At 42.9% G+C, this 25,005-nt stretch overlaps 1 protein-coding gene across 2 annotated transcripts in view; it reads right to left on the reverse strand.

Annotated features, from left to right (window-relative positions):
- SMARCC1 (SWI/SNF related, matrix associated, actin dependent regulator of chromatin subfamily c member 1) overlaps nucleotides 1-25,005 on the reverse strand; it is a 123,201-nt gene that overhangs the window by 8,714 nt on the left and 89,482 nt on the right. For both annotated transcript variants that reach the window (XM_043443315.1, XM_043443314.1), the window contains exons 25-26: nucleotides 21,389-21,523; nucleotides 10,756-11,017 (exon numbers count right to left, since the gene is read on the reverse strand). In XM_043443315.1, the coding sequence (XP_043299250.1) occupies nucleotides 10,756-11,017; nucleotides 21,389-21,523 (397 nt within the window). The remainder of the gene's footprint in view (nucleotides 1-10,755; nucleotides 11,018-21,388; nucleotides 21,524-25,005) is intronic.

Raw genomic sequence — 25,005 nt, forward strand, 5'->3', positions numbered from 1 at the left:
TTCATACTCACCATCCCCTCTGAGATAACTAATTCACCTTACTATCTACCACCTGCATTACATGTAGGAGTAATAAGCTCAAAAGATTATTTAAAAAAAGACGCCCAGGTTAGAGCTGAGCTGTCCATGCTTGGTCTGTCTACATGAATCAAGGCACAAGGGATCTGATGAGTCATGCACGCAGAACGAGGTGAAAGACATGGCCAGTAAGGCTACAGGGGCCTGGCTGAAGGGTTCTGGAGACGTGAGGAATATGGGCCTGATTTTCTGTGTGATGGAAAGCGATAAGGAGGGACGGAGAGAGGTGCCCTTGGTGGCTCAGTGGTAAAGAATCTGCCCCAATGAAGAAGCCACAGGTTTGATCCCTGGTCCAGGAAGACCCCACATGCCCTGGAGCAACTAAGCCTGTGAGCCCCAACTACTGAGCCTGTGCTCTAGAGCCTGGGAGCCACAACTGCTGAAGCTCTCGCACCCTAGAGCCCGTGCTCAGCAACAGAAAAGCCAACCCAATGAGAAGCCCATGTACCACAACTACAGAGTAACTCCCACTAGCCGCAACTAGAGAAAGGCCATGTGCAGCAATGAAGACCCAGCACAGCCTGAAATAAATAAATCTTTTTTTTTTTTTAAGAAGGAATGCAGAGGAGTCTGAGTCTAGAACTGAGGACAAGAGCTTTTGCAGAGAAGTAGGGGCTGAATGAGGGCAGGCTGAGTAGATAAGAGCTGGGAATAGCACCCTACAGGCATCCTGGGGATGGATGAGAGAACAAGGAAGAGGAAGAGGGGCAAGTGTGAAGTTGAGAAGGAGAAAAAATGGGAGCCTGGCATCTGCAGAGAATGGGGAAGGACTCTGGCTCTGGGATCAGGAGGTGCGTGACTGGCTGCCATTCCAGTGGAACGCTGAGATGGGGTGAAGGGAAGGGACAGAACCCTCAAAGTTTCCAATGGGCAGTAAGTAGCACACAGAGCCTTGTTATTCTGAGAATTAGGGTCAGTCCTCTGGAACTCTCCCAGTTTCCTTCTTACCACACACGTGCGAGGTCATTACTAAACACAAGGCTTTGTTTCCCACTCTCTGAATCTTGTTAATGTTGTTGTTGTATAGTTGCTCAGTCGTGTCTGACTCTGCAACACCATGGACTGTAGCCCGCCAGGTTCCTCTGTCCATGGGATTTCTGAGGCAACAATACTGAAGTGGGTTGCCATCTTCTTCTCCAGGGGATCTTTCAGACCGAGAGACTGAACTTTTGTCTCCTGCTTGGCAGGCGGATTCTTGACTGCTGAGCCACCTAGGAACCTCTCTCAGCCTCTACTGATTCTCTAATGGTATTCCAGGTGGTGAGCAGGGAGAGAAGAGAGATTTTTGCTGTTGTTGGGGATAGGAGGCCGAGTTTGGGTCCAGACCTACAAAATCCCAACCTGGAGATGAAAGAACCCTTTTAATGGATTTGCTGTGATGAATGGAAGCTGTTCACTAGAGCAGATAATACAGCTCATGGTTGTCAATGGGTACAGATTGCCCCCTTCTACCCAGTTCAACCTGGACAAGAGGCCTTTGAGCAAGTTAGGAAGAACATTTTGCCAGCCCTTCTCAGATCTCTCTCTCTGTGGAAAACTGACATTAGAGCACTGAAGAATGCCTTTACAAAAAGGTCAGAATGAGTACTGAATAAGGGAGAAAGAAAGAAGTAAGAGCGCAGACCAGGTGTATGCTAAGTGAACAGACACACACCTGCTCAGTCCTAACCATTCTTATCTACAGCAGCACAACAGAGTTTTCTACTGTAATATCTTGAGCAAGGTATGGGCTGCCCAAACTCCTGGCTGACCAGTGAGCACACCTGTCAGTAAGCCACCCAATTCCACTCTCAACAGGGAAAGCACTGGTGAAAGTGAAAGTTGTTCAGTTATGTCTGACTCTTTGTGACCCCATGTACTATACAGACCATGGAATTCTCCAGGCCAGTATATTGGAATGTGTAGCCTTTCCCTTCTCCAGGTGATCGTCCCAACCCAGGGATCGAACTCAAGTCTCCCACATTGCAGGCGGATTCTTTACCAGTTGAGCCACAAGGGAAGCCCAAGAATACTGGAGTGGGTAGCCTATCCCTTCTCCAGCGGATCTTCCCAACCCAGGAATCAAACTGGGGTCTCCTGCATTGCAGGTGGATGCTTTACCAACTGAGCTGTCAGGGAGGCCCCTACAATATCATTCTCAACAGGGAAAGCACAGATGAACGAGACTGCAAACTGAAGAGTGCGATCTCCACTTCACGCTGACCTAGATGAGCGGTTCTGGACAAGTTGTTTACGATGACCCAAGCCTCAGTTTCCTGAGATTATTATCAAGAGCAATGCTAAATATACGCTGTACTCTAACATCCAGTTCTCTGTACGATCAGGGAAACGGTTTGTTATGATGCCTTACTATGTCTCTGGCTCTGCCTTATGAGAGGAAGAACAAACATTCTCAAGTTAGAGTAGACAGAAGCTCAGAAAAAGTTAAGAGGTTTCTTTATGGTCTTCAAACCTTTAAGAGGAATCAGATCCAAGTCTTTTGATTCTAAATCTAACTCTTTACCATACTATTCCATGCTCAAATGCAACAGGTCACGTGAAAGGACTTCATGTACCAGTCAGCACTAAAAAAAAAACTACGATGTAAACTTTAATTCCAAGCACCATGTTTTCTTCTTCCCTGTATCAGCAGTATGGAGACTGCTCTGCTTCCGGCAATATCTAATTCTAACAAATAAACTTGCTGGCACCTTGCAGTGGGTGGGACGGTGGCCTCCAAACACACACACACACTCTAATGCCTGGAACCTGTAAATGTAACTGTATTTGGAAAAAGCATCTTTGCAGATTTTAGCTGAGATCTTGTGATCATCCTAGATTATCTCGGTGGGCCCTACATCCAATGCTGAGTGTCCTTATAAAGGACACATGGAGGAAAAGACACAGGGAGAAGAAGGAAGATAAAGATGGAGTAAAGAGAGGTGTGGCCACAAGCCAAGGAAAGCCACCAGCCACCAGAAGCTGGAAGAGGCAAGGAACAGATCTCCCTGAGAGCTCCCGGAGGGAAGCCTGGCCCTGCTCCAGCAGCGCCCAGAACTGTGAAACCCCTACATTCCTACTGCTATGAGTTACCGTGTTTACAAAAGGGGAGACCAAGACTGAGCAGCTCATCCAATGCCAGGAAGTGTATAAGAAAGGGAGCCTGGCTCTGACCTAGGGGCTCTGGCTCCAGAGATGGTGCCCGTAACACAGAGCACTCTGAAGATCAAAGTATGGAGCATCCGTCTTCCAGCAGACTGTATGATGGAAACCCTGCTGCACTAAACACTTAGCTCCAGAAACAGTCTGGCAGAGAGGGGAATCAGTGGCACATTAACACAGACGCACAGGCTTCCCTGGTGGCTCAAATGGTAAAGATCTGCCTGGAATGCAGGAGACACGGGTTTGATCCCTGGGTTGAGAAGATCCCCTGGAGAAAGCAATGGTTACCCACTCTAGCATTCTTGCCTGGAGAATCCCATGGAGAGAGGAGCCTGGTGGGCTGCAGTCCATGGGGTTGCAAAAAGTTGGACATGACTGAGCAACTAACATTTTCAACTTTCACGAGGTGATATCTACTAAAACAACATTGGGATAAGCTGCAAGCTCTGCTGTCAGGTCCATCAGCACTGCTTCCAAAGCCACCTGCTCAGGGGCAGTGGTTGATTCCCCTATTACCTTGTATCTGTATAACAACAAGCTGGGCCAGGGGAGCTCTAGGCTTTTAAGCCCAAACTATAAACCCAACAGCTGGAAAACAAAACAACAAACCCTTTCTTTTGCAATAAATTCTGAAGCTTCTGTAAAACAAAGTTCTTCTATCCTCCTGTCATAAACGGAGCCATAAAGCCACTGGAGTACTGGTATTTAAGGTATGAGAAGACAATGACTCCTTGGGAAGAGGTGACAACAGAAAGGAACGACTAGAGGAACAAGTTTATTTCTGCTTGTGGGACTTTGCACAGACAGACACTTCTCAGGAAAGCAGGAACACTATGACTGAGGCAATGTCTCCGTGCCGTCCGGAGGCGCTGGTGTGCCCAGGGCAGTGGATTTAGAGAACAGATAGCCAGGAGACAGAACACTGCTCTGAGTCAGGGCCTCTGTCACTTGCAGGCAATGACACTGACCTTATGGAATCTTTCAGGTTGTTAGAAAGACTGAAAGAGAGGGCCCAGACTATAATTAAGGAAATGAAGTCTCAGAGAGGCAATGGCATTTGGTCCCAAGTCACAAGGAACAAGGGACTGAGCTGTCTGACTCCAAGGCTCATTGTCCTTTCCTGTACATCATCCTGCCTTAGAAGGGTATTCCTTTCCTTGGAAAAGCTGATTTCTAAGGACAAAATTTGAAGAGGGGTAGAGTTTAAGAGGACTGAGAAGCCAAAAACCAACTTCTTGTAAGTCAGCCGCTGTGCTTTTGAGACCTAAATGTCCTTGGGTTTTCTGGTTTTTGATATAGGTCTCATCACTTTTAAATGGATGACAAGATGTGAATGCATTTCATTTAATTTTACAAAACATTAAGAAGTCTGGCTCACAGATACCCAAAATGAATAGGAGCAGGCCTTACCAAACAAAATAAAGGGTGTGGGCATGTTTTTTTATTATGGGAAAAAAAAAAAATCTCAGGTGCTTCCTTTTCCAGTAGAGAGGGAGGTGAGAGAGAGATGTGGCTTCAGAACAGCAGCATCAAAGCATAAACTGGTGGGAGTCTGACCTACATACGAGCTTTTTTTTTTTTTTTTTTAAAGCAGCAGGCATCTGAAGCCTGAAAAAATGGAAAGATTTGCTAAAATTAGGCTTTGCCTAGTGGAAAAACCCCTCTCACTCTCAGGCTTATTAGGTCTTATACTAAAGTGTCACAGCCATCACACTCAACAGACTACCATCTGAGGACTTCATAGTTATTCTCTGGGATGGGAGAGGCAGGTGGGTAAAAGAACACAAAACGACCAAAGGGAACCCGTGCATTTCCAACCTTAAGCACATTTCCTTGCCATTTCTAACCACCCACAACACACCCTCTGGCCGAGTCTCCCAGAGAACGGAAATAACCATGAGGGCCAAGCGAGGGGAAGCCGGGGCTTCCCGGAGATTGCTCCTCCGGTGGCAGCTTCCAGGAGGGGGGAGGCCCACAAACGCTCTTTGTTGAAGACTGTGCCCTCACTGTTCTCTTTGTGGGGATAACCTGCCACTCCGGAAAGCAGCACGGCAGCCTTGTTATCACATGATGCGAGCAGGACCAAAGGCACCGCAGATAATAAAAACTCGGCTGCCGTGATGAGCTGGTCCAGTTCCCTTTTCAGTGTGGGGCTCTGAGTTGGGGGGAGAAGAGACTAGGAAGTAGTGAGTGGCTGTAATCCTTTCCTGAGCACTACTTCCCATGGGGAGCGTTGTGTAAGTGGATCTAATGTGGGGGCCTGAAAGTCAAGCGCTTAATGCCTTGCTTGGAAATTTCACTGAACAACCAGTATTTTATTCACTGATGCAAAATATTCTAGTTTTATTATTAAAACATATCTACCATCCCTGAGCTCTCATCAGATTAGATCAATTCCTACTCTGATTTTTGGGGGGCACTTCTAAAAATTCTTACACTATTAATAAGGAAATGATACAGGTTATTTAAACCAACATATCCATTTCTCTCCGTTTTTCACTCACAGAGACATAAAAAGGCTTCCCCAATGCAGGCGGCTCACTCCAGATCCGTGAGGCATGAATACCCAAGAGCGCCTCATTTACTATTAAAAGCCCAAGGGGAAGGCAGCGCTTACACTGCACTCACATCCTAGATTTTTAGACAATCTCCCTAAAATACACTTGGCCCTCTGTTCCTCCGTATCCATGGGATCTGCATCTGTGGGTATGGAGGGCCGACTGTATTCACTGTTCAGTATCATTTCAGTTAAGAGACGTGGGCATCTATGGATACTCATGCACCCCCAACTGGGGGTCCTGAACCAATCCCTGGTGGAAACTGAGGGACGACTGTAGGTGCCAAGGCCCCTGGGGGAGACAACCTGCAGTCACAGGTGTCCTCCTTGTTCACACTCAAGAACCCCTCAGGGAAGAGCAGCCACTGCCCTGCCATGCTCCTTGGCCCCCCATGTGCTGTCATGAATACAATGGGCCAGGCTGCGGGCAAGCATGTGCTCAAGAACTGGTGGCTGCCATGACTCTTTCATCTGTGCCAATCTGGAAAGGCAGTCGTGCAGGAAGAAATAGTTATGGCTTTAATTTACGAATCAGTTCCATGAGATCACACTGTGTTTCAATTTAAATGAAAAGACAAAATGCAGTGCTGTGTATTTTATGAAGATCAACAAAACCTAAGGGTGGTATAAGGACGGCTATGGGCACCTCCAGTTTCCATCTGCCAACTGTACACTGGAGATTCTTCCTTTGACTTTTTGTTTGATAAAAACAAATCACCTTTGGACACTTCATCAGGGATAAGAACAAAACCTACAAAAAGCTAGAGTTCGCAGGTGAATTAGGAGTAGGACCAAATAGTAAGAGCCCAAGAAGACAGATAGCAGCAAACAGATGTACTCTGTATACAAAAATTCTAAGCATGTGAATGAATTAAAGGGGTGGATGGAAGGACTGCAGAGGTACAAACTAAACGGAATATTTACAGGTGTTGATTTATACTAGCCCCTCTGGTGCTTGGGCCCAAAAGGGCTCGACAGTCTCACAACATGGAGCCATATTTTAATGAGTTCTACCATGAACTGATGGCCAATTATGTGGAGAAAGATTACATGTGTTTTATCTACAAAATAATATAAATTCTATGAAGTCAGAGAGCTGGACAAATTCACCACTTGACCTTCTTTCACCACTTTCCCAACCTGGCTGGCTTTTAGAGGCTGATTTTTCTCCTTCGTTCACACACTATAAATTCTGGCCAAATACCAAAGCTAGTCTACTGACCTGGATAATTACCCCCAGCTTGTAACATAAATGCTGTGGCCTGCTAACTTTTCTAAACCTAGAAAATATTAGTTGGAAGGACTACATTCACAGTTATGAACTTACACCTGTGGCAAATAAGAGACTATAAAGTTGTTCTCCACCTAAAATATTACAGACTCCCTCGCTTGCCTTAATATAAAAAGCCCCTTTAGCCAATTTCTAGAATCTGGTGTACCAGGCTTAGCTGTTAAAACCAGTCTTTTCTGAATTTCTAATATTAAGTTAGATTTTAATTAGTGGGTTCAATTTATTATTCATAATTTTACTTTCCAACACATCTGATTTTTATATTCAAACTCCAAAGCAACCCCACAAAAGGGGAAACTATGGAAAATGATCACCTTGAGCTGTTGGAACTCCTGTACCCTACGCAAGAGAATATAAACTGGCATTACCATTTTGACAAAATTTTGGCAGCATCAACTAATGTGAATACATGGATTTCCTTAGACTCATTCTAGGCACGTGACCAACTTCACTGCTTAAGGGCACACACAACAGAAATGCACACCAACGCCTCCATAAGACAGGCACACATCCATGATCACAGCAGCAATGACTATTTCTAGTAACTAAAATGGAAAAGAATCGAACATCCATCAACAGGAGAATGGATCATGGTATATAACAAATCATGGCAGAGCCACACAGTGGAACACACGTAGTAAGAAGAAAGGGCAAATCTATGACCAGTCACGACAATGCAGATGCATCCCACATATGCAGTATCCACTGAAAGAAGCCAAGAGGACAAAAATCAGCAGGAGATCCCATCCAGATATCATTCAAAGCCAGCCCAAAGAATCTATGGTGTTGGACTTTGGGACAGTTGCTACCCTGGGGGAGGGAGGAGATCGCAAAAAGCCATGAGGGTTCTTCTGAGTATTGGTTACACAGGTATGTTCTCTTTGTTAAAAATCATCAAGTATTTACTAGGGCTAGTGTATTTTTTTCATATGTATGTTACATTTCAATAAAAAATTTTTCAAGAGAACAGAGACTTTCTTGGCAGTTCAGTGATTAAGACTTCGCACTTCCACTGCAGGGGGTGTGGGTGTGATCCCTGGTTGGGGAACTAAGCTCTCACATACCGCATGGCAAAAAGAGAATAGCTTGGCACAAAAACAGTCTCATTATACACATAACGATCCTTTTCTTCAAAATTCACTTAAGAAAAGCCTATTTCTCTAAGTAAAAAGAGAAACATAACCTATTTGTATTCTATAGGCTTATTTTACAAACTCTAGTTTTTCGCCACTGTCTCCATGAAAGAATATAGCTATATCTGAGTCTGCTATCAATCCCCTTGGTCCTCCATCACAGGAAGGGGCATCGTGATATCACTTTGGAATAAGAGGGAGTCCGGCAGGAAGCCTGGCTCCACCATGCGGCAAGGCAACATAGCCTTGACATGCATTAGTTCTTCACTTCTAAAGGGAGGACAGTGAGAAGTAAGTAAAAATACTGTGGGTGAAGGGCCTGGCACACAAACACCTGTTCTCACCAGGATGTGATTTAGAAAAAAAGGCAGGAGGATACTTTCTCTAAACGCAGATGGTAGAGAACTTCCTGAGAAATTCTGTGAATAGTTACTGCGGATGGTGATGCTTCAATACCATTAAGAACAAATGCCACAGCAAACCTCCTCTTAAACATTTATCCCAAGAATTTAAGGAATATCTGTTTTTGAAAAAAATCACTTTGGGATCATCATTCTGTTAAGCATTCATAGCTTTTAACGTGTTAGAAAATTAGATTTTAAGACCCACTCAAGCAGACAGAAGGACTGAGAAGTAAAGTAATCCTGTGTCATGAGCCTGGCAGACTTCTTAAACTATCTTCACAAATGTCATATAGATCAAGCAGCAAGTCTAATGATGCTAGTAAATTCCACAACTGCGATCTGTGTGTGTTGTGTGAAAGAGAGAGAAAGAGAGAGAGAGAGAAAGCCCAATTTTTGGGTCAAGCCAATAAAAACTAATGCCTAAACATGTTTGGGGCTGTAAAGTAAAAATTCATATTGGTAACATAAATTGTCAGATCATAGCTGTTTCAGTCATGGCTTTCTCAGGCAAACATATCTGCTTATTTCTATGAGATTTAGAAATTCTGCCATTTGAGGAAGTCAGGTTAACTGACATTAGTAACAGTGGGAATATTCTCAGGCTTCCAAGGGTCTTCCTATTTTTATTTCACCTGAGCTCTGCACGCCTCGGCCAGAGAGCCTGCATCCCACTCTAGAAAGTACAGACTTTGGCCCTGGAGGCACCTGACACATTACCATAAAGTACCTATAAAAATCTTACAGGAAAAAAAAAAAAAAAAAAATCTTACAGGAAGACTGTTACTAGAGCAGTATAGTACACCACACAGCCACGTATATAACCTTCCAGGAAGGGAAGGAATATGGGGAGAGACGATGCAATTAAAGGTACATTTTAAGTTTTAATGATGTCAGTAGTTAAGTTTGAAAGAACTGTGAGCTCAACTTTCAAGGTAGTTAAAATGTGGTAAAAAGCTGCCAACTTGAAAGGCACCCATGAACTAAAAGATGGGACAATTTCAGAATGAAAATGAGTAAGGTCCATAACACTGAAACACATAAATAAATAAGGACATACAAATTCACAATACTAAAAGCATACACACACAACAGAAAAATCCTTATTGGTCACCTTTGGAGACTCTTTGCGGGGGCGGGGAGTGGAAGGGTGGCTTGGGGGAGGAGGGAGGACTTGTTATTCAGGTTACTAATAAATAAAGGGAAAGAATGAAATATTTATCCAGGCTTTCTTGCAAGGATTGATTTTCAGGGTAACAAAATGACTGGTGAAGACAAGCTTTTGTAATAAAAGAATCACTGCTAGCAAATGTAGAATATAAATAAATAAAGGCAGAAAGGACAATAAATTCAGAAATCTTACCATTTTGCAACACCTGATGAAATAACTGATCTAGGAAGCAATTCTCATTGGCAGGTGAAATCTTAAGTGAGTCATTTAATGGGGAACTTAGGAGCACCAAAACCACTGGCAAACCTGAATGTCACCAAGAGAGAATGGACATCACAAGAAAAATGCCTGCACCCCCAAAGTGACCCTGAACCTGCAAAAATATCCAGCGCCATCCTGTGGTTTATTTATGGGCGATGTGTGGGAGGGGGAAAGAGGGGAGAAGGCCATGTGAAAAGACACCATGCACCTGGAGCGCACGATCGGGCACAGCCACAGGCGCGAGACCTAGACTTCTTCAACACACGAAGGGAAGCTGTGCAACAGGTATTTGGGGGCTTGTTACGCTATTCTATTTTCATCTACAGAAGATTTCTACAACAAAAAGCTAAGAATGGCAGAAAGGTGATGATCACTGAAAATGCATCGTAAGAGATCACTGTACTTTTCTTTTCATGTCTATCTTTGAAATGTCAATTAAAAAAATAGTGTAGACAACCCAAGGATGAATTTTTAAGGAACTCTGGGATATACTGCTGACCTATCCAAGAAAAAGGCATCATGCCAACAGGACCCTGGAAAGAGAACCCAGCAGGCTTCACGCGCTGATGGCTGTAAAGCCAGATTCACTTGTCTACCACGTCCTGGAAGACGATGGACATTCTGCACAGTCTCAGTCAGAAGTCCCCAACGGCAAGGTCTGACCCTCTGATGCTTCGGGCACAAGGATGAGCCCAGCGCATCTGTGAGCAGATTCCTCTCACCTGGCTGGGGCGGGTGAGGCGGTGGCATCTGGTGGTGCATCAGAGGGTAGGGAGGGGGCTGCTGATGAGGCATCATGCCGGGATGTCCTGCTGCGCCCAGCGGCGCCAGGCCGGGTCCTCCCGAGTGCTGGTGTGCCTGCTGAGGGTTCGGCCCGTGCTGCTGCTGTTCCATTTGCTGTCGGGCTCGCAACTCAGCGTATTTCAGCTGCTCCATGTGGAAGTTCTGGCGCTCCGTAAGCAACTGCTGCCTCTGTTGTTCTAACTGTTAAGAAAAGAAAGGGGAAGAGAAATGACAACAGGAGAGGCTTTCAGGATTGGATGCCAACACAGGACATCTACATGGTGTTGAAGTTCCCCAAACCTCATCACCGTTACATCGTCACCTCCTCTCCTGCAACCACCACAGTCAGAGAAAACGCACTGCTTCTTGAGTAGCATGAAGTCAAGTTTTTCTCTATGTTAAGTATAAGATCTGCCTTTCCTTGGAACCTTCACCCCATGTGGGGCAATTGTACTCAGGACACAGGTAATCCCTCTGTTTGGCAGGCCTTCAGATATTTAAAAAATAGCTTCCACGACCACCTTACTCTTCCTCAGGTGACACAAGCATCTCTTGTCCTCTTGATAGCTCCTTAAGATACTAGTATTTCAAGTCCAACCATTTTAGGTGCTCTCTTCTGAAAGTGATCCTTTTGGCTACTATTTTAGAATGTGACATCACAGTTAAATCCTCTGCACAAGTGGACAAGGCCTTAGCTGAAAAGATACACAGCTTCTAGATGGAACTTTGTAACTGCCACTGTAAATCTTAGCTTCCAAGTAGCCAAAATTATACTGGCTGACACATTCACAGCGTATTTTCAAAGTCTAAACAAAAATTTACATGACTCGTGGTCTGAAGAATATAAGCATTTCAGTATTCAAGATAATCTTTCTGGGACCCAAATTAAAATACAGAGAAATAAGAGAAGTTATTATAAATAAATAATACATAAGTTATTATAAATACATGAGAAGTAAGTTATTATATGTGCTAGAAAATTGAGAAACCATATGCCAAACAGTAGCTCAGAATGGGTGGTCACCTTAAAAGCCATCAAAATTAATTTAAACCCAGAGCTGACAGAGAAAAATCATCTTTAACATGAACAAAATTAAAAAATCCAGGTTTCTAGAAGTAAGCATTATAAAGATCATAAGGAGGGTTTGATCTATTTCTACTCTATAATGTTCTACCCCACCATTTTCGAGAGCAAGAGCTTATTCACTGGGAGGCATTTCTATAGCAGCCACAATGGCTCTTGGGCACTTGAGATGTGGCTAATCTGAAAGGAGATGTACTATCAATGTAACATCTGCACTGGATTTTGAAATCTGAAAAAAATTAATTTTTCATACTGATTACATGTTAAGAATAACATACATATATTGCATTAAATAAAACATCTCTATGATTTTATTGTTGCTTTTTACTGTGGCTACTGGAAAATTTTAAATTACATATATGGCTCACTATATTTCTGTTGGAGAGCACTACTCCAAGCATTTGATAAGTTAAGGAAATGTAACATTTTGGCTTTCAGGAGCAGTCAGTTTTAAAGATAAGTACTACATACTATCATTTGCAAAATCTAGGTAGAAGATGCATGAGTATTTGCTTGCAAATCTGGGCTTTTAGCAGAGAGCAGCTTGGGGAGACGTCCCTGAGGAGCCTAGTGAGAAGCTTCACTGGCTGTCAGGAGTTAGCTAGGAGGGAACATCCACAGATGGACTGGGTGAGGGAAGACAGGCCGTGGACACAGCATGAAGACAACTAGCATGGCCAGGTGAGGAGGAGAAGAAAGGAAGAGAACAGATGGCAACACTTATACCCCGTGTGTTGTTTAGCTGGCTTGTAGAGTCTCCCTTGGGAGATGGAGATCCGAAACGAACGATTCTGTGAGTGGCTGAGGGTGATCAGGAGAGAGAAGACAGGGCGCCACTGCTACCATGGTCTAACAGGTTGGTGGGAGCTCTTCCTAACAGTGACCACAAGAGGCTACAGCCTGGTCAGTTTAACATACCCTTTTTTTCAGAATTGGAAGGGAGCTGTAAGATGTCAACAGCCAGAGAATCCTCTGCAAGAAGTCCAGCTCCGCAAGATGACTAATCAGTGAGATAATGGAGATAAAAGGTAAATAAAAAAAAAAAGAAAGAAAGAAATCTAAAGACTCTGACCATAAGTCCTAGGTGTTGCATTCTTCTAACCATTCTTTCCAGGAAATTTAGCACTACCCTGAAGTTAGACTTAAAAGGTTGCCAGAAAAGGACCTCAACCTCCATTCCTGTTGAGCCACTATTGCTCTGGACAGCTTTGCTGAAGTCCTGCAGTTACGTAAGAACTCTAGAATATAGGTCAAGATCTGCTTTATAAGAAGCTGAACTGTTACTGGAGGGAGATTTTGTGTCTCTGAAAGGAAATTTTACCCATCTCAGTGTTTGTTTATTTTAAAACCAAACCAGCCTTTCTTTAGGAGCTGACCTTAGTATCAAAGTATTAATCTTGGAGAGAAAAATTTACCCCACCTTCCTTGTCTAGTGAAGTCATCTGATTCTTTGCAACCCCATGGACTGTAGCCTGCTAGGTTCCTCCATCCATGGGATTTTCCAGGTAAGAATACTGGAGTGGGTTGCCATTTCCTTCTCCAGATCTTCCTGACCCAGGGATTGAACCCGGGTCTCCCGCATAGTAGGCAGATGCTTTACCATCTGAGCCACCAGGGAAGTCCAATCTTGGTCTAAAATGAACTAAACTCAATTATACTATTTTCTCATGAGCTTCAATTATCACTTCAAAACATACAAAGTAATTAAAAGATAATTAGAAGAATTAAAAAGGATGTGATTAAATATAGATACGCACATACACACACACCTGGAAAGAACCCAATTTAATGGGGAAGGAAATGGCAACCCACTCCAGTGTTCTTGCCTGGAAAATCACATGGACAGAGAAGCCTGGAGGGCTGCAGCCCATGGGGTCGCAAAGAGTCAGATATGACTGAGTGACTAAGCAACATTAGCTTTTTAAAATAACAGTTCTCATCACATGATAAAGTTTTTTGTATTTGTGTGAGATGAAGAATGTTAACTAATTTTGTCAATCATTAGGTTGTATACCTTAACTTATGATATTCTACATCTGTTGTCTCGCAATAAAACTAAAAGAAAAATAGTTTTAAAACAGAAAAAAAAAAAAAAAAGAACCCAATTTAAGCTTTAGATTAAACGTCCAACGAACAGGTCCTGTAAAGTGAGAGCAATGTCCACGGCAGGTTACCAGCTGGCTCCAGGAGGACCACCTCTCTTCTGGGGAGCATGCAGCAGAGTTGAGGGACACGTACTGGCCCCACCACACAAAAGGCATCTCTCTTTGTTACAAGTAACCGACCACTGCTGCCTGCATGCTAAAGTTGCTTCAGCCGTGTACGACTCCGTGTGCCTCTAGGAACTGTAGCCCACCAGGCTCCTCTGTTCATGGGATTCTCCAGGCAAGAACACTGAAGTGGGTTGTCGTGCCCTCCTCCAGGTGATTTTCCCATCCCAGGGACCAAGCTCTCATCTCTTACGTCTAACCTGCATTGGCAGGTGGGTTCTTTACCACTAGCACCACCACTGTTACTCAATCTCACTGCCACTTTTGTGGCAATCAAATGTGAATGTGAACTGTGTATTTCTGAGGAGAGTACGACAGTTCTGAGAAAATTTCAAATTCACAAAACCAATAAACCAGTGATTCTACATGTGGAAATCTATGCTAGAAAACTGATGTATGTTTGTATAAGGATAGTCATTAATGTATTATTTTTGATGTACATTTATGTCTGAGATACAGAGTAGAAAAAAAGCAAGTTGCAATAATAATATTTATAACAATTATATATATATATATAAAAACTTTGTGGTCACATACAAACATTATCTACTCATTGAAAATGTGCTGGAAGACACTAAATTATTAACAGTGATTATTCCTAGGAATAAATTTGAAGTCACTTTTTAATGTATTCATATTGTTTGTGTAATCACAAAACAAAACACTAAAACTGACCAAGTTACATGCTTCAGATAAAGTGACTTTCTTTTCTCCCTTTTCTATGATCAAAGACTATAGATAAGTTCCCACAGCTAAGCCAAATAGTGTAGATTACTCCTATAAACAGGGAGTTAATGAAGCCGTTCACTTTCTTTCACGGCTCCAATCTGGGTTTAGGGAACCCAGTATCATACAAAGCTGCCTGTGGCTCTGATCTGAAGACACCCCCGACCCCCACGGCATTCAAACTCTGCCTTTCTCTCCCTCTTCATTCAGACACTGTGTATGTATAAAGCAGCAAATCCAAGCGGAACCGGAACACAACAGAGCACTTTTCTACACCAAGACCCCAAACGCACACACAGCTGCAACTGCAGCTGAAGTTCACACAGAGCTTCTCTCCCAACTTCATTTGCATAGAACAGGGAGGAGGGGTGGAAAACAGTAAAAGGAGGTGGGGGCCTCAAAAACCCATCTATACTGCCAAGGGTAGTGGCAGAGCCTTGAAGACTCTGACTACTTGGCCTCAGAACTGAAGTAAATAAACACACCTTCCTTTGAAAAGTTTGATATCAATGAACAGAAATCCACTTAAGAAAAAAGTGGGTATCATCATTCCTTTGTACACCTCTGGAAAAACAAAACAGCACAACTGCATCTTTCTGCTTCCACACCTGCTTTTGGAGGTGGAAATCCCAAAGTGGAGCCGACATCATTTTTGTGACCGGTCACCTGTAAAGTCCTAGTAAAGTGCCTGCTGCCTGAAGCCCTATGTCTTTTCAAGTAAACTCACTTCTAAATACAGCTTTCTTAATCTCAGATAAAACTATTCATAACGTCATCGTGCCTGTCTAGCAATAGATTCAATTACATGACAGGCAGTACAAACATGAAAGGGGGCTACCCCAGTGGCCCAGAGGTATGAAGAAACTGCCTGCAATGCAGTAGCAGCAGGAGATCTGGGTTTGATCCCTGGGCCAGGAAGATATCCTGGAGAAGGGCATGACAACCCACTCCATTATTCTTGCCTGGAGAACCCCATGGACAGAGGAGCCTGGCAGACTGCAGTCCCACGTCCGACTCTAGGGTCACAGAGTTGGACGTGACTGAAGTGACTTAGCACGCACGCACACACACACACACGCACAGAGACAAACTACTGTCAATACAAATACACAGGAAACTATTCTTCCGGGGCAGTATAAAGTTAACTTTTTGCTCTTTTGTCCTTCACTTGTCATAAGGGACTTCTGTAATTAGAGCACCCCTGTCCCTGACTTCATGCTGTCCCCCCCTAACTCCCACCCACCCCCCTACTCCTTAGTTCCAAACGGGCCAGTCATGCTCCAGCCTCGAGTCTCTGACACTGGCTGTTTCGAGGCCTTAAAGACATTCACCCAACTGTCAGTTTGCCAAGGCCTACTCAGATGACATCAGTTAATACTCAAACCCTTCCCTTGCCTCTCCCAGTCTCACCTACCCATCCTGAAACATAATGGTATGTATCAGTTCAGTTCAGTTGCTCAGTCAGTCATGTCTGACTCTTTGCAACCCCATGAATCGCAGCACGCCAGGCCTCCCTGTCCATCACCAACTCCCGGAGTTTACTCAAACTCATGTCCATCGAGTCAGTGATGCCATCCAGCCATCTCATCCTCTGTCATCCCCTTCTCTTCCTGCCTCCAATCCCTCCCAGCATCAGGGTCTTTTCCAATGAGTCAACTCTTCGCATGAGGTGGCCAAAGTACTGGAGTTTCAGCTTCAGCATCAGTCCTTCCAATGAACACCCAGGACTGATCTCCTTTAGGATGGACTGGTTGGATCTCCTCGCAGTCCAAGGGACTCTCAAGAGTCTTCTCCAACACCACAGTTCAAAAGCATCAATTTTTCGGCACTCAGCTTTCTTCACAGTCCAACTCTCACATCCATACATGACCACTGGAAAAACCACAGCCTTGACTAGATGGACCTCTGTTGGCAAAGTAAGGTCTCTGCTTTTTAATGCTATCTAATTTGGTCATAACTTTCCTTCCAAGGAGTAAGCGTCTTTAATTTCATGGCTGCAATCACCATCTGCAGTGATTTTGGAGAAAAAAATAAAGTCTGACACTGTTACCACTGTTTCCCAATCTATTTGCCATGAAGTGATGGGACCAGATGCCATGATCTTAGTTTTCTGAATGGTGAGCTTTAAGCCAACTTTTTCACTCTCCTCTTTCACTTTCATCAAGAGGCTTTTTAGTTCCTCTTCACTTTCTGCCGTTAACGGTGGTGTCATCTGCATATCTGGGGTTATTGATATTTCTCCTGGCAATCTTGATTCCAGCTTGTGCTTCTTCCAGCCCAGTGTTTCTCATGATGTATTCTGCATATAAGTTAAATAAGCAGGGTGACAATCTACAGCCTTGATGTACTTCTTTTCCTTATTTGGAACCAGTCTGTTGGTCCATGTCCAGTTCTAACTGCTGCTTCCTGGCCTGAATATAGGTTTCTCAAGAGGTGGGTCAGGTGGTCTGGTAATCCCATCTCTTTCAGAACTTTCCACAGTTTATTGTTATCCACACAGTCAAACACTTTGGCATAGTCAATAAAGCAGAAATAGATGTTTTTCTGGAACTCTCTTGCTATTTTGATGATCCAGTGGATGCAGGCAATTTGATCTCTGGTTCCTCTGCCTTTTCCAAAAGCAGCTTGAACATCTGGAAGTTCACGGTTCATGTATTGCTGAAGCCTGGCTTGGAGAATTTTGAGCATTACTTTACTAGTGTGTGAGATGAGGGCTGTTGTGCGGTAGTTTGAGCATTCTTTGGGATTGCCTTTCTTTGGGACTGGAATGAAAACTGACCTTTTCCAGTCTCAGATAATCACGATGGTGTGATCACTCACCTAGAGCCAGACATCCTGGAATGTGAAGTCAGGTGGACCTTAGAAAGCATCAGTATGAACAAAGCTAGTGGAGGTGATGGAATTCCAGTTGAGCTATTTCAAATCCTGAAAGATGATGCTGTAAAAGTGCTGCACTCAATATGCCAGCAAATGGTATGTATATATACACAGTAACACACATGCATACAGATGTACAGCCCACAACATCTATCATCCTTCACTAATATTTAAGGTCTACTAAGTAAGGCAAACAGTTTTATTCACCAGTGTATCCCCAGCACCTAACATGCCTAGAACAAAGTAGGTGTTCAATAAACATTCACTAAATGAACTAATGAACTTAATCCACGTCTATGCCATGAATACTGCCAGATCTAGGCAGGACACCTAAGTAGTCTAAGGAGACTCCTGGTCTCCTTAGCAACCATACCTTCCTCTTCACAGTTTTGGATTTGGACCATTTTTTAAAAAAATAACCAGCTCAGATCAGTCCTTCCTCTACCAGAAAGATCTCCTTGACAATTGGAGGCAATCCTGAATTTGTCCCATCTTTTAGCTCATGGATGACCTTTCAAGTTGGCAACCTGCATTTTCACTTCCTTGAAAGTTGAGCTCACAATTCTTTCAAACTGCTGACATCATTAAAACATAAAATGTACCTTTAATTGCATCGTCTCTCCCCATATTCCTTCCCTTCCTGGAAGGTAATATATGTGGCTGTGTGGTGTATTATACTGCTCTAGTAACAGTCTTCCTATAAGATTTTTATAGGTACTTTATGGTAATGTGTCAGGTGCCTCCAGGGCCAAAGTCTGTACTTTCTAGAGTGGGATGCAGACTCTCTGGCCGAGGCGTGCAGAGCTCAGGTGAAATAATAACAGGAAGACCCTTGGAAGCCTGAGAATATTCTCACTGTTACTAACGTCAGTTGACCTGACTTCCTCAAATGGCAGAATTTCTAAATCTCATAGAAATAAGCAGATATGTTTGCCTGAGAAAGCCATGACTGAAACAACTCTGATCTGAAAATCTGTGTTACCAACATGAATTTTTACATCACAGCCTCCTCTGAACTCCCTTGGCCTCCTTACCTCATGTGCTATCTCTGTGTCAGTTTCTCATCTACTCTCACTTCCAGAAGGTTTCTCACAGGTTTGAGTTTCCTACAGTGTCTCTCTTTCAAAAGGTATACGATTTCTGTACTTAGCCAAATGAGAGCGATCAAGTCCAGAAGCTATAAATGAAATCAAGACACAGATCCTCATGGGCCTCCAAGTATTTCCTCCCCTTGAATTCAAGTAAGAATGCTGTAGGTAGGGCCCAGGCCCTCAGTTCTCTCCAACCTGCAACACAGCCCATGTCTGTCACCTGTTCCCTTGAATGACGTGTGCCATCCATTTGGCATGGAAGGCTGCACAATCGGGCAGACTCTCTTGAGTTTCGAACCCAGGGCCAGCTCAGCATCCTCACCTTAACGGGGTCAGTAGTTTTCATCTTGTCGGTTCCCAGACAAACTCTGTATATTCCCTAACTGCCTTCTTAGGGAGCAGTCTTTGGCATTGTCTTTCTTTGGGATTGGAATGAAAATTGACCTTTTCTCGTCCTGGGGCCACTGCTGAGTTTTCCAAATTTGCTGGATATTGAGCACAGCACTTTCACGGCATCATCTTTCAGGATTTGAAATAGCTCAACTGGAATTCATCACCTCCACTAGCTTTGTTCGTAGAGATGCCCACTTGACTTCACATTCCAGGATGTCTGGCTCTAGGTGAGTGATCACACCATTGTGATCATCTGGGTCATGAAGATCTTTTTTGTACAGTTCTTCTGCATATTCTTGCCACCTCTTCTTAATATCTTCCACTTCTGTTAGGTCCATACCATTTCTGTCCTTTATCGAACCCATCTTTGCATGAAATATTCCCTTGGTATCTCTGATTTTCTTGAAGAGATCTCTAGTCTTTCCCATTCTGTTGTTTTCCTCTACTTCTTTGCAGTGATCGCTCAGGAAGGCTTTCTTATCTCTCCTGGCTATTCTTTGGAACTCTGCATTCAAATGGGTTTATCTTTACTTTTCTCCTTTGCTTTTCGCTTCTTTTCATAGCTATTTGCTCCCTGTTATTCCAAATACCCTGTAAGAGGCTATCAAATGACACAAGGGCAGCTTCTTAGGCTAAGATAAACACATGCACTCATTCTTCAAAGTTCCAGCTCACCTCTTGATGTTTTCTCTAACATCCTCTCCACGTCTTCCAGGGATGTTCCCACAGGAACTGAACACACAATACTGTCACCTGTTCTCTGTCTTCACTGTTAAACTAAAGTCAAGTCCCCAAAGTTAAACTTTCTTTTCCATTTTCCCAGCTTCTGACACTGATGTATTCATTCGACAGACATTTACACAAGCACCCATGATGTGCCAGTTGTGTGTGAACAAGACATTCAAGAAAGTATACACTCTGGTAAGGGAGGCGTGTGCATGAACTAGCATTTACAATACAGTAAGTGCTCTGTTAGGCTGCCTCAGCAGCAGACACAGAGGACAAGTCACTCACAGGTGCAGGAGGCTGGCAAAGAGCAGGAAAAACACCTTGCTGGTGAAAGAGCAGGTGCACACAGCCATGACGGAAGCCTGCATCTGGTGTGCGGCGGCATGGCTGGTGCTCAGAGATGGGACAGGGTGGCCAGAAGCTCCTGGGACAGGAGAGGGCAGGGGATATTAGAGATACTTACAGGGCTACGGGACTGGGGATAAGAGGGCACAGGGTGTGGGCAGGATAGTTACGGAAGCAGCGTATTCTTCACAGGGCCAGAATGTAAGAGGCAGAACAGGTCTTAGGATAAAATGAAAATGGGCTACTGTGATAGTTCCTGAGCTAGTCAACATGAATCTGAGAGAGGACTTGCCTGGACTGACAACAAAGAAAGAGTTCAACAGATGCAAATGGATCCTTAAAACTCTTCTGGAATGGTTTAAGGTTGTCTCATTTAGAGATACCAGCATACGACATGCTGAGAAAGAAGTCAAAACAATCCGAAAAATTCCTAAGTGCTAAATCCTCAAATTCAGCCATTATTTAGAAAAGTCATCAACTCATGACTTTCCTGGTCAACTCATCAAAAAAAAAAAACTTCTCCAGAGAACTTCATCTCTGTTTCTCAAAAAAAAAAAAAAAATAGTTCCTTCAGATAATCAAATGTTTCCCTGCTTCTATGTTTTTTATTTCTTGTGGTTTCTCATTCTTATTCTTGGCGTTTGCCGTAATTCTTTTGGTCCTGTTTGGGGCATATCAAAAATGTACACCCCCCAAAATGCTGCTTACAATTACTCCTCTAGACCTGGTTTTCCATAGAAGAGAGGGAACATAACACATAAGTAACACAGTAAGTCTAAGATCTGACTACTGAAAAAGGGAGAATCTGACACCTTCAAGTATCTGCAAAGCCAAGAAGTGTAAGAAACTGAGGTTTAGATAGTTATTTTCAGACTTCCTTTAATTTACCATTACTGACTGATAATCCTTTTGAAAGGGCAAAGCAAATACAGAAAAAGTTAAATGATAGCGATGGAGACCAATAAATTAGGTCACCACATTTTCTTTAGTTTTCTATTTTATGAAAAGTGATCTAAGTTAACTGTCAAAAAGCCACTATAAAATTCCCATTACTTACAGCTTCTTTCTCTCTGTCCATGATAGTTTCTAGTTCTTCAAAATGTCGAAGTTTAATCTCCAGTTTCTTCATTTGTGTCTCAACCAGGAGAGCTACCAGAGACTTGATCTTTCTCTCTTCCACAGCAGCCAGGTGCTAAGGGCAAAAAAAACATTTGAAGTATTCAGGTAAACATTTGCTTAGAACCAGTGAGACAAAAAAACAAAACAAAACAGTAAGACAATGCTGAATTTGCTACTGAAAGTGGGAATTATGTAATTAAGAATGGTGCCCTAAAAAAAAAAAAAAAAAAAAAGAATGGTGCCCTAGATGCCCTGTTTCTAAGTTTCTACCATTTATTTCAATTTGACAACTATCCATACCTCAATTTCTAGTACTTAACAGATATAAACCAACCCTTTTTAAGGATTAAAAGGCAACTTCTACCATGAAAGTCTACTCTCCTCAAAGAGCCCACCAGGGAGGAGAGAATGAATCCAGGCCTTGATGGGCACAGAGAAGGACAGAATGGCCTGCAGGGCACTTCCCCATCTACCACCGAGCCTGTCTCCAACCCTCACTCTGTAAGTCTGCCTTTCTCTCCTTAGCAACTGTCCAGGGGCAGGCCAGCAGTGGTCTCTCTCAGCACCCAACACACAGATGCAAAGCGCGTAGTGAGGGACTACTGGGAACAGGGAGGAAAGGAAGTGAACAATACTTCACCTCCAGTTTGAAGAGATACAGGAAGACATTCTGGAAGAATGTACCACTCACTCTCTGCAACAGGACTGATGAGTCCTATTCTCATTTTCTGTCAACTCAGCAGCACCCAGAGGAAGATGTCACATCACTCAGAGAAGACTGAAGACCACCCAGAGAATACAAGGATCCCATACTTGGCCAAAGTCCTGACTATGTGCAAAAGATCAATCCCACCTTCTCCAGACACCACCCAAGAGCTTACAGCAACACGCCCCCAACACTATTTTCCACTATTTTATCAGCTGAGTTTGTGTGCTTATCTTGCTTCTACACAAGGTTTTGAGAATTAACACAGGGTGGCTGTCTTACTAATCTGTATTTCTTATAAAATCTAGAAGGAGTGAACATGCACAAGGAGTTTAATATAGGTTTTGGGGAACTAAAGAGAACACTTATTAAATAACAGCCTTATTTTTCACTCTTTTATAGTTGATAAAGAAAAACAGTTTTATATTTTTGGAGACTTATCTGCAGGAAGATTCAGAAGTGTAGGCGAAAGATTTTATGAAAGAATCTATAGCTATTAATGGTCATGTTGCCTCCTTAAACTACATTAAGCTGCATCAATAATACCAAAAGTTAAAATAAAGATTACATGATTCTAAGCCTTCTCTCATTGACAGTGTTGTAATTCTGTACTTCTGATGTGATATAAAATTCAATATGCAAGGAGGTGTAAAATAAAAAGTAAGTTTCCTTCTCACTTGTGTCTCTTCCTTCACAAGAGACTAATGTTACCAGTTTCTAGTTTTGTTTTGCTTTTTGAAATGAGAATGGGAACTCTAGAACTCTGCTGGATTTGGCAGAAAATGTTCTACTTTCTTGAGAGAAATACAGAAACTTAGGGAAAATGAAAGTGAAAGTCGCTCAGTTGTATCCGACTCTTTGCGACCCCATGGACTATGGTCCATAGAATTCTCCAGGCCAGAATACTGGAGTGGGTAGCCTTTCCCTTCTCCAGGGGATCTTCCCAACCCAGGTCTCCTGCATTGCAGACAGATTCTTTACCAGCTGAGATGCAAGGGAAGCCAAGGAACTTAGGGACATCCCCACTCATTAGCAAATAAATACAGCAAAATACTTCCTCTCAAAACTGAAGATCACAAGTTATTAAACACAAAGGGATTATTACCATGTAAGAAAATAAACATTAAAAAAAAAAAAAGATCCACAGCAATGAACTTTGGAGATTTAAGAACACAAGACTGAAAATCCTAAAAATTTTCAAACAGACCAAAAAAAGAAAAAGGTTACAAACAAAAATTCAGACTATGACAGACTTCTCAAAAGGAAAACTAGGTTTTTGAAAACAAAGGTAAAAATGCCTTCCAAATTTTGATGGATAATAAACTTCTGTCTAGAATTTCAAGTACAACCTAATGAGGTGCAAAATAAAGACGAATTTCCAAAATCAAGGACTCAAAATCCTACACGTGCTATTGAAAAATGTGTTCCGGTTAACTTCATGTAAAGTGAGAAAAAGATACAATTTTTCTATCTTGAGAGAGAATTTCAGGCATAAGGGAGCAAGTTATGATATATTTTTGAGGGATAAGAAAAAAAATCTTCCTGATGTCCTAAAACAAAACACCCAGTTACCATGAAGACAAATATCCTTTTTAAAGTAGGTGGAGATGGCATGGTAGCAGAAAAAAAAACCTGAAGTAAATGTCTATGTGATTTCTGCTATCTTATGAGAACTGAATCCTACTGCTACTGATAAAGGAGGACATATTCTCTTTTCTGGAGTTTCTAAGTTTATTCAGCAGTAGTTCTGGACGGTTTCTTCCACCTAAACCCAGATGGAAAGCAGGGGGAGCACTAAGCCAGCAGCGCTTTCTCACACCCACACACTGCTCTTCAGGTGAGTTAGCCCACAGCTTGTCAGCAGGTGGAATGAAAAAGCGGATCTTTCTACCCAAAAACCCCTCATCTGGCAAGGATGGGGAAAGCCAGAAAGCATGCCCACTCTATATGTTTTGGAGCTAGATCTAGAACCTCTAATTACTACTCCATGTCAGAGTGTGACAAACAATTAAAATGTATCAAGGAAAACTCTTAATAACAAAGCTGTTTATAGACGCAGAAGAACAAAAACAAGAATAACAGAAAACTTGGATAGCCTAGATAAGTTGTACTAATCACAGTAATTTAAGTAAATTCCTTACTCCTTAATTACCATGTAGCACAAAAATGATTATGTGTGCTGTGAAATGTATCAGATCAAGCTGTAAGTAGCAGGGAACAATTCATGTGCCAAGTCATGTAGTGTGAGCATCTGTAACACTTTCACAAGTCAGTGGAAGACATAGGTGTTCCAAGAATGAAGACCCAAGTTCCTAGTCTATTAGAAATAAGGAGTGAATGATTGATGAGGGAGTGGAAATTCAGTGACCTGGACAGAAAAGGTTCTTTGGACACTCTTCTAAACCTTGTCCGGACTAACCAAGGGCCACGGTAATTGATCCATAAGAGCAGTTCCTCTGTAATGAAGGAGTCAAACAGCAGTGGCAAGGTGGTCAATGGTACAAACATTTGTGCCCAAAGCAGAAAAAGACTTCTGAGACTGTTTATGGTCATCTGCCACTTGAACTCCTTCTCTGGAAACTTACAGTGACGCACACAGAGTAGCACGGGGAGGAGAAATAATGGGAAAGGACGGTGGGAGTTCAGGACAGACGGGTGAGAAATGACCCTTGAGAACTGAGAAGGGTCCCGATCAGGGAAGAGCCCCAAATTCCCTAAGGAGTTCGAGCCTGAAGAGACAGAGAGGTTACTTAAGAAAGTACTATGTTCATATTGGAATTTTTAAAGGTTTTTCTGCATATGATTTCTTTCATAAGAAGTAACTTGTTAGGAGGCACGCAGCATCTACT

The sequence above is a fragment of the Cervus canadensis genome, chromosome 22 (genome assembly GCF_019320065.1).
Source record: "Cervus canadensis isolate Bull #8, Minnesota chromosome 22, ASM1932006v1, whole genome shotgun sequence".
Taxonomy (NCBI): domain Eukaryota; kingdom Metazoa; phylum Chordata; class Mammalia; order Artiodactyla; family Cervidae; genus Cervus; species Cervus canadensis.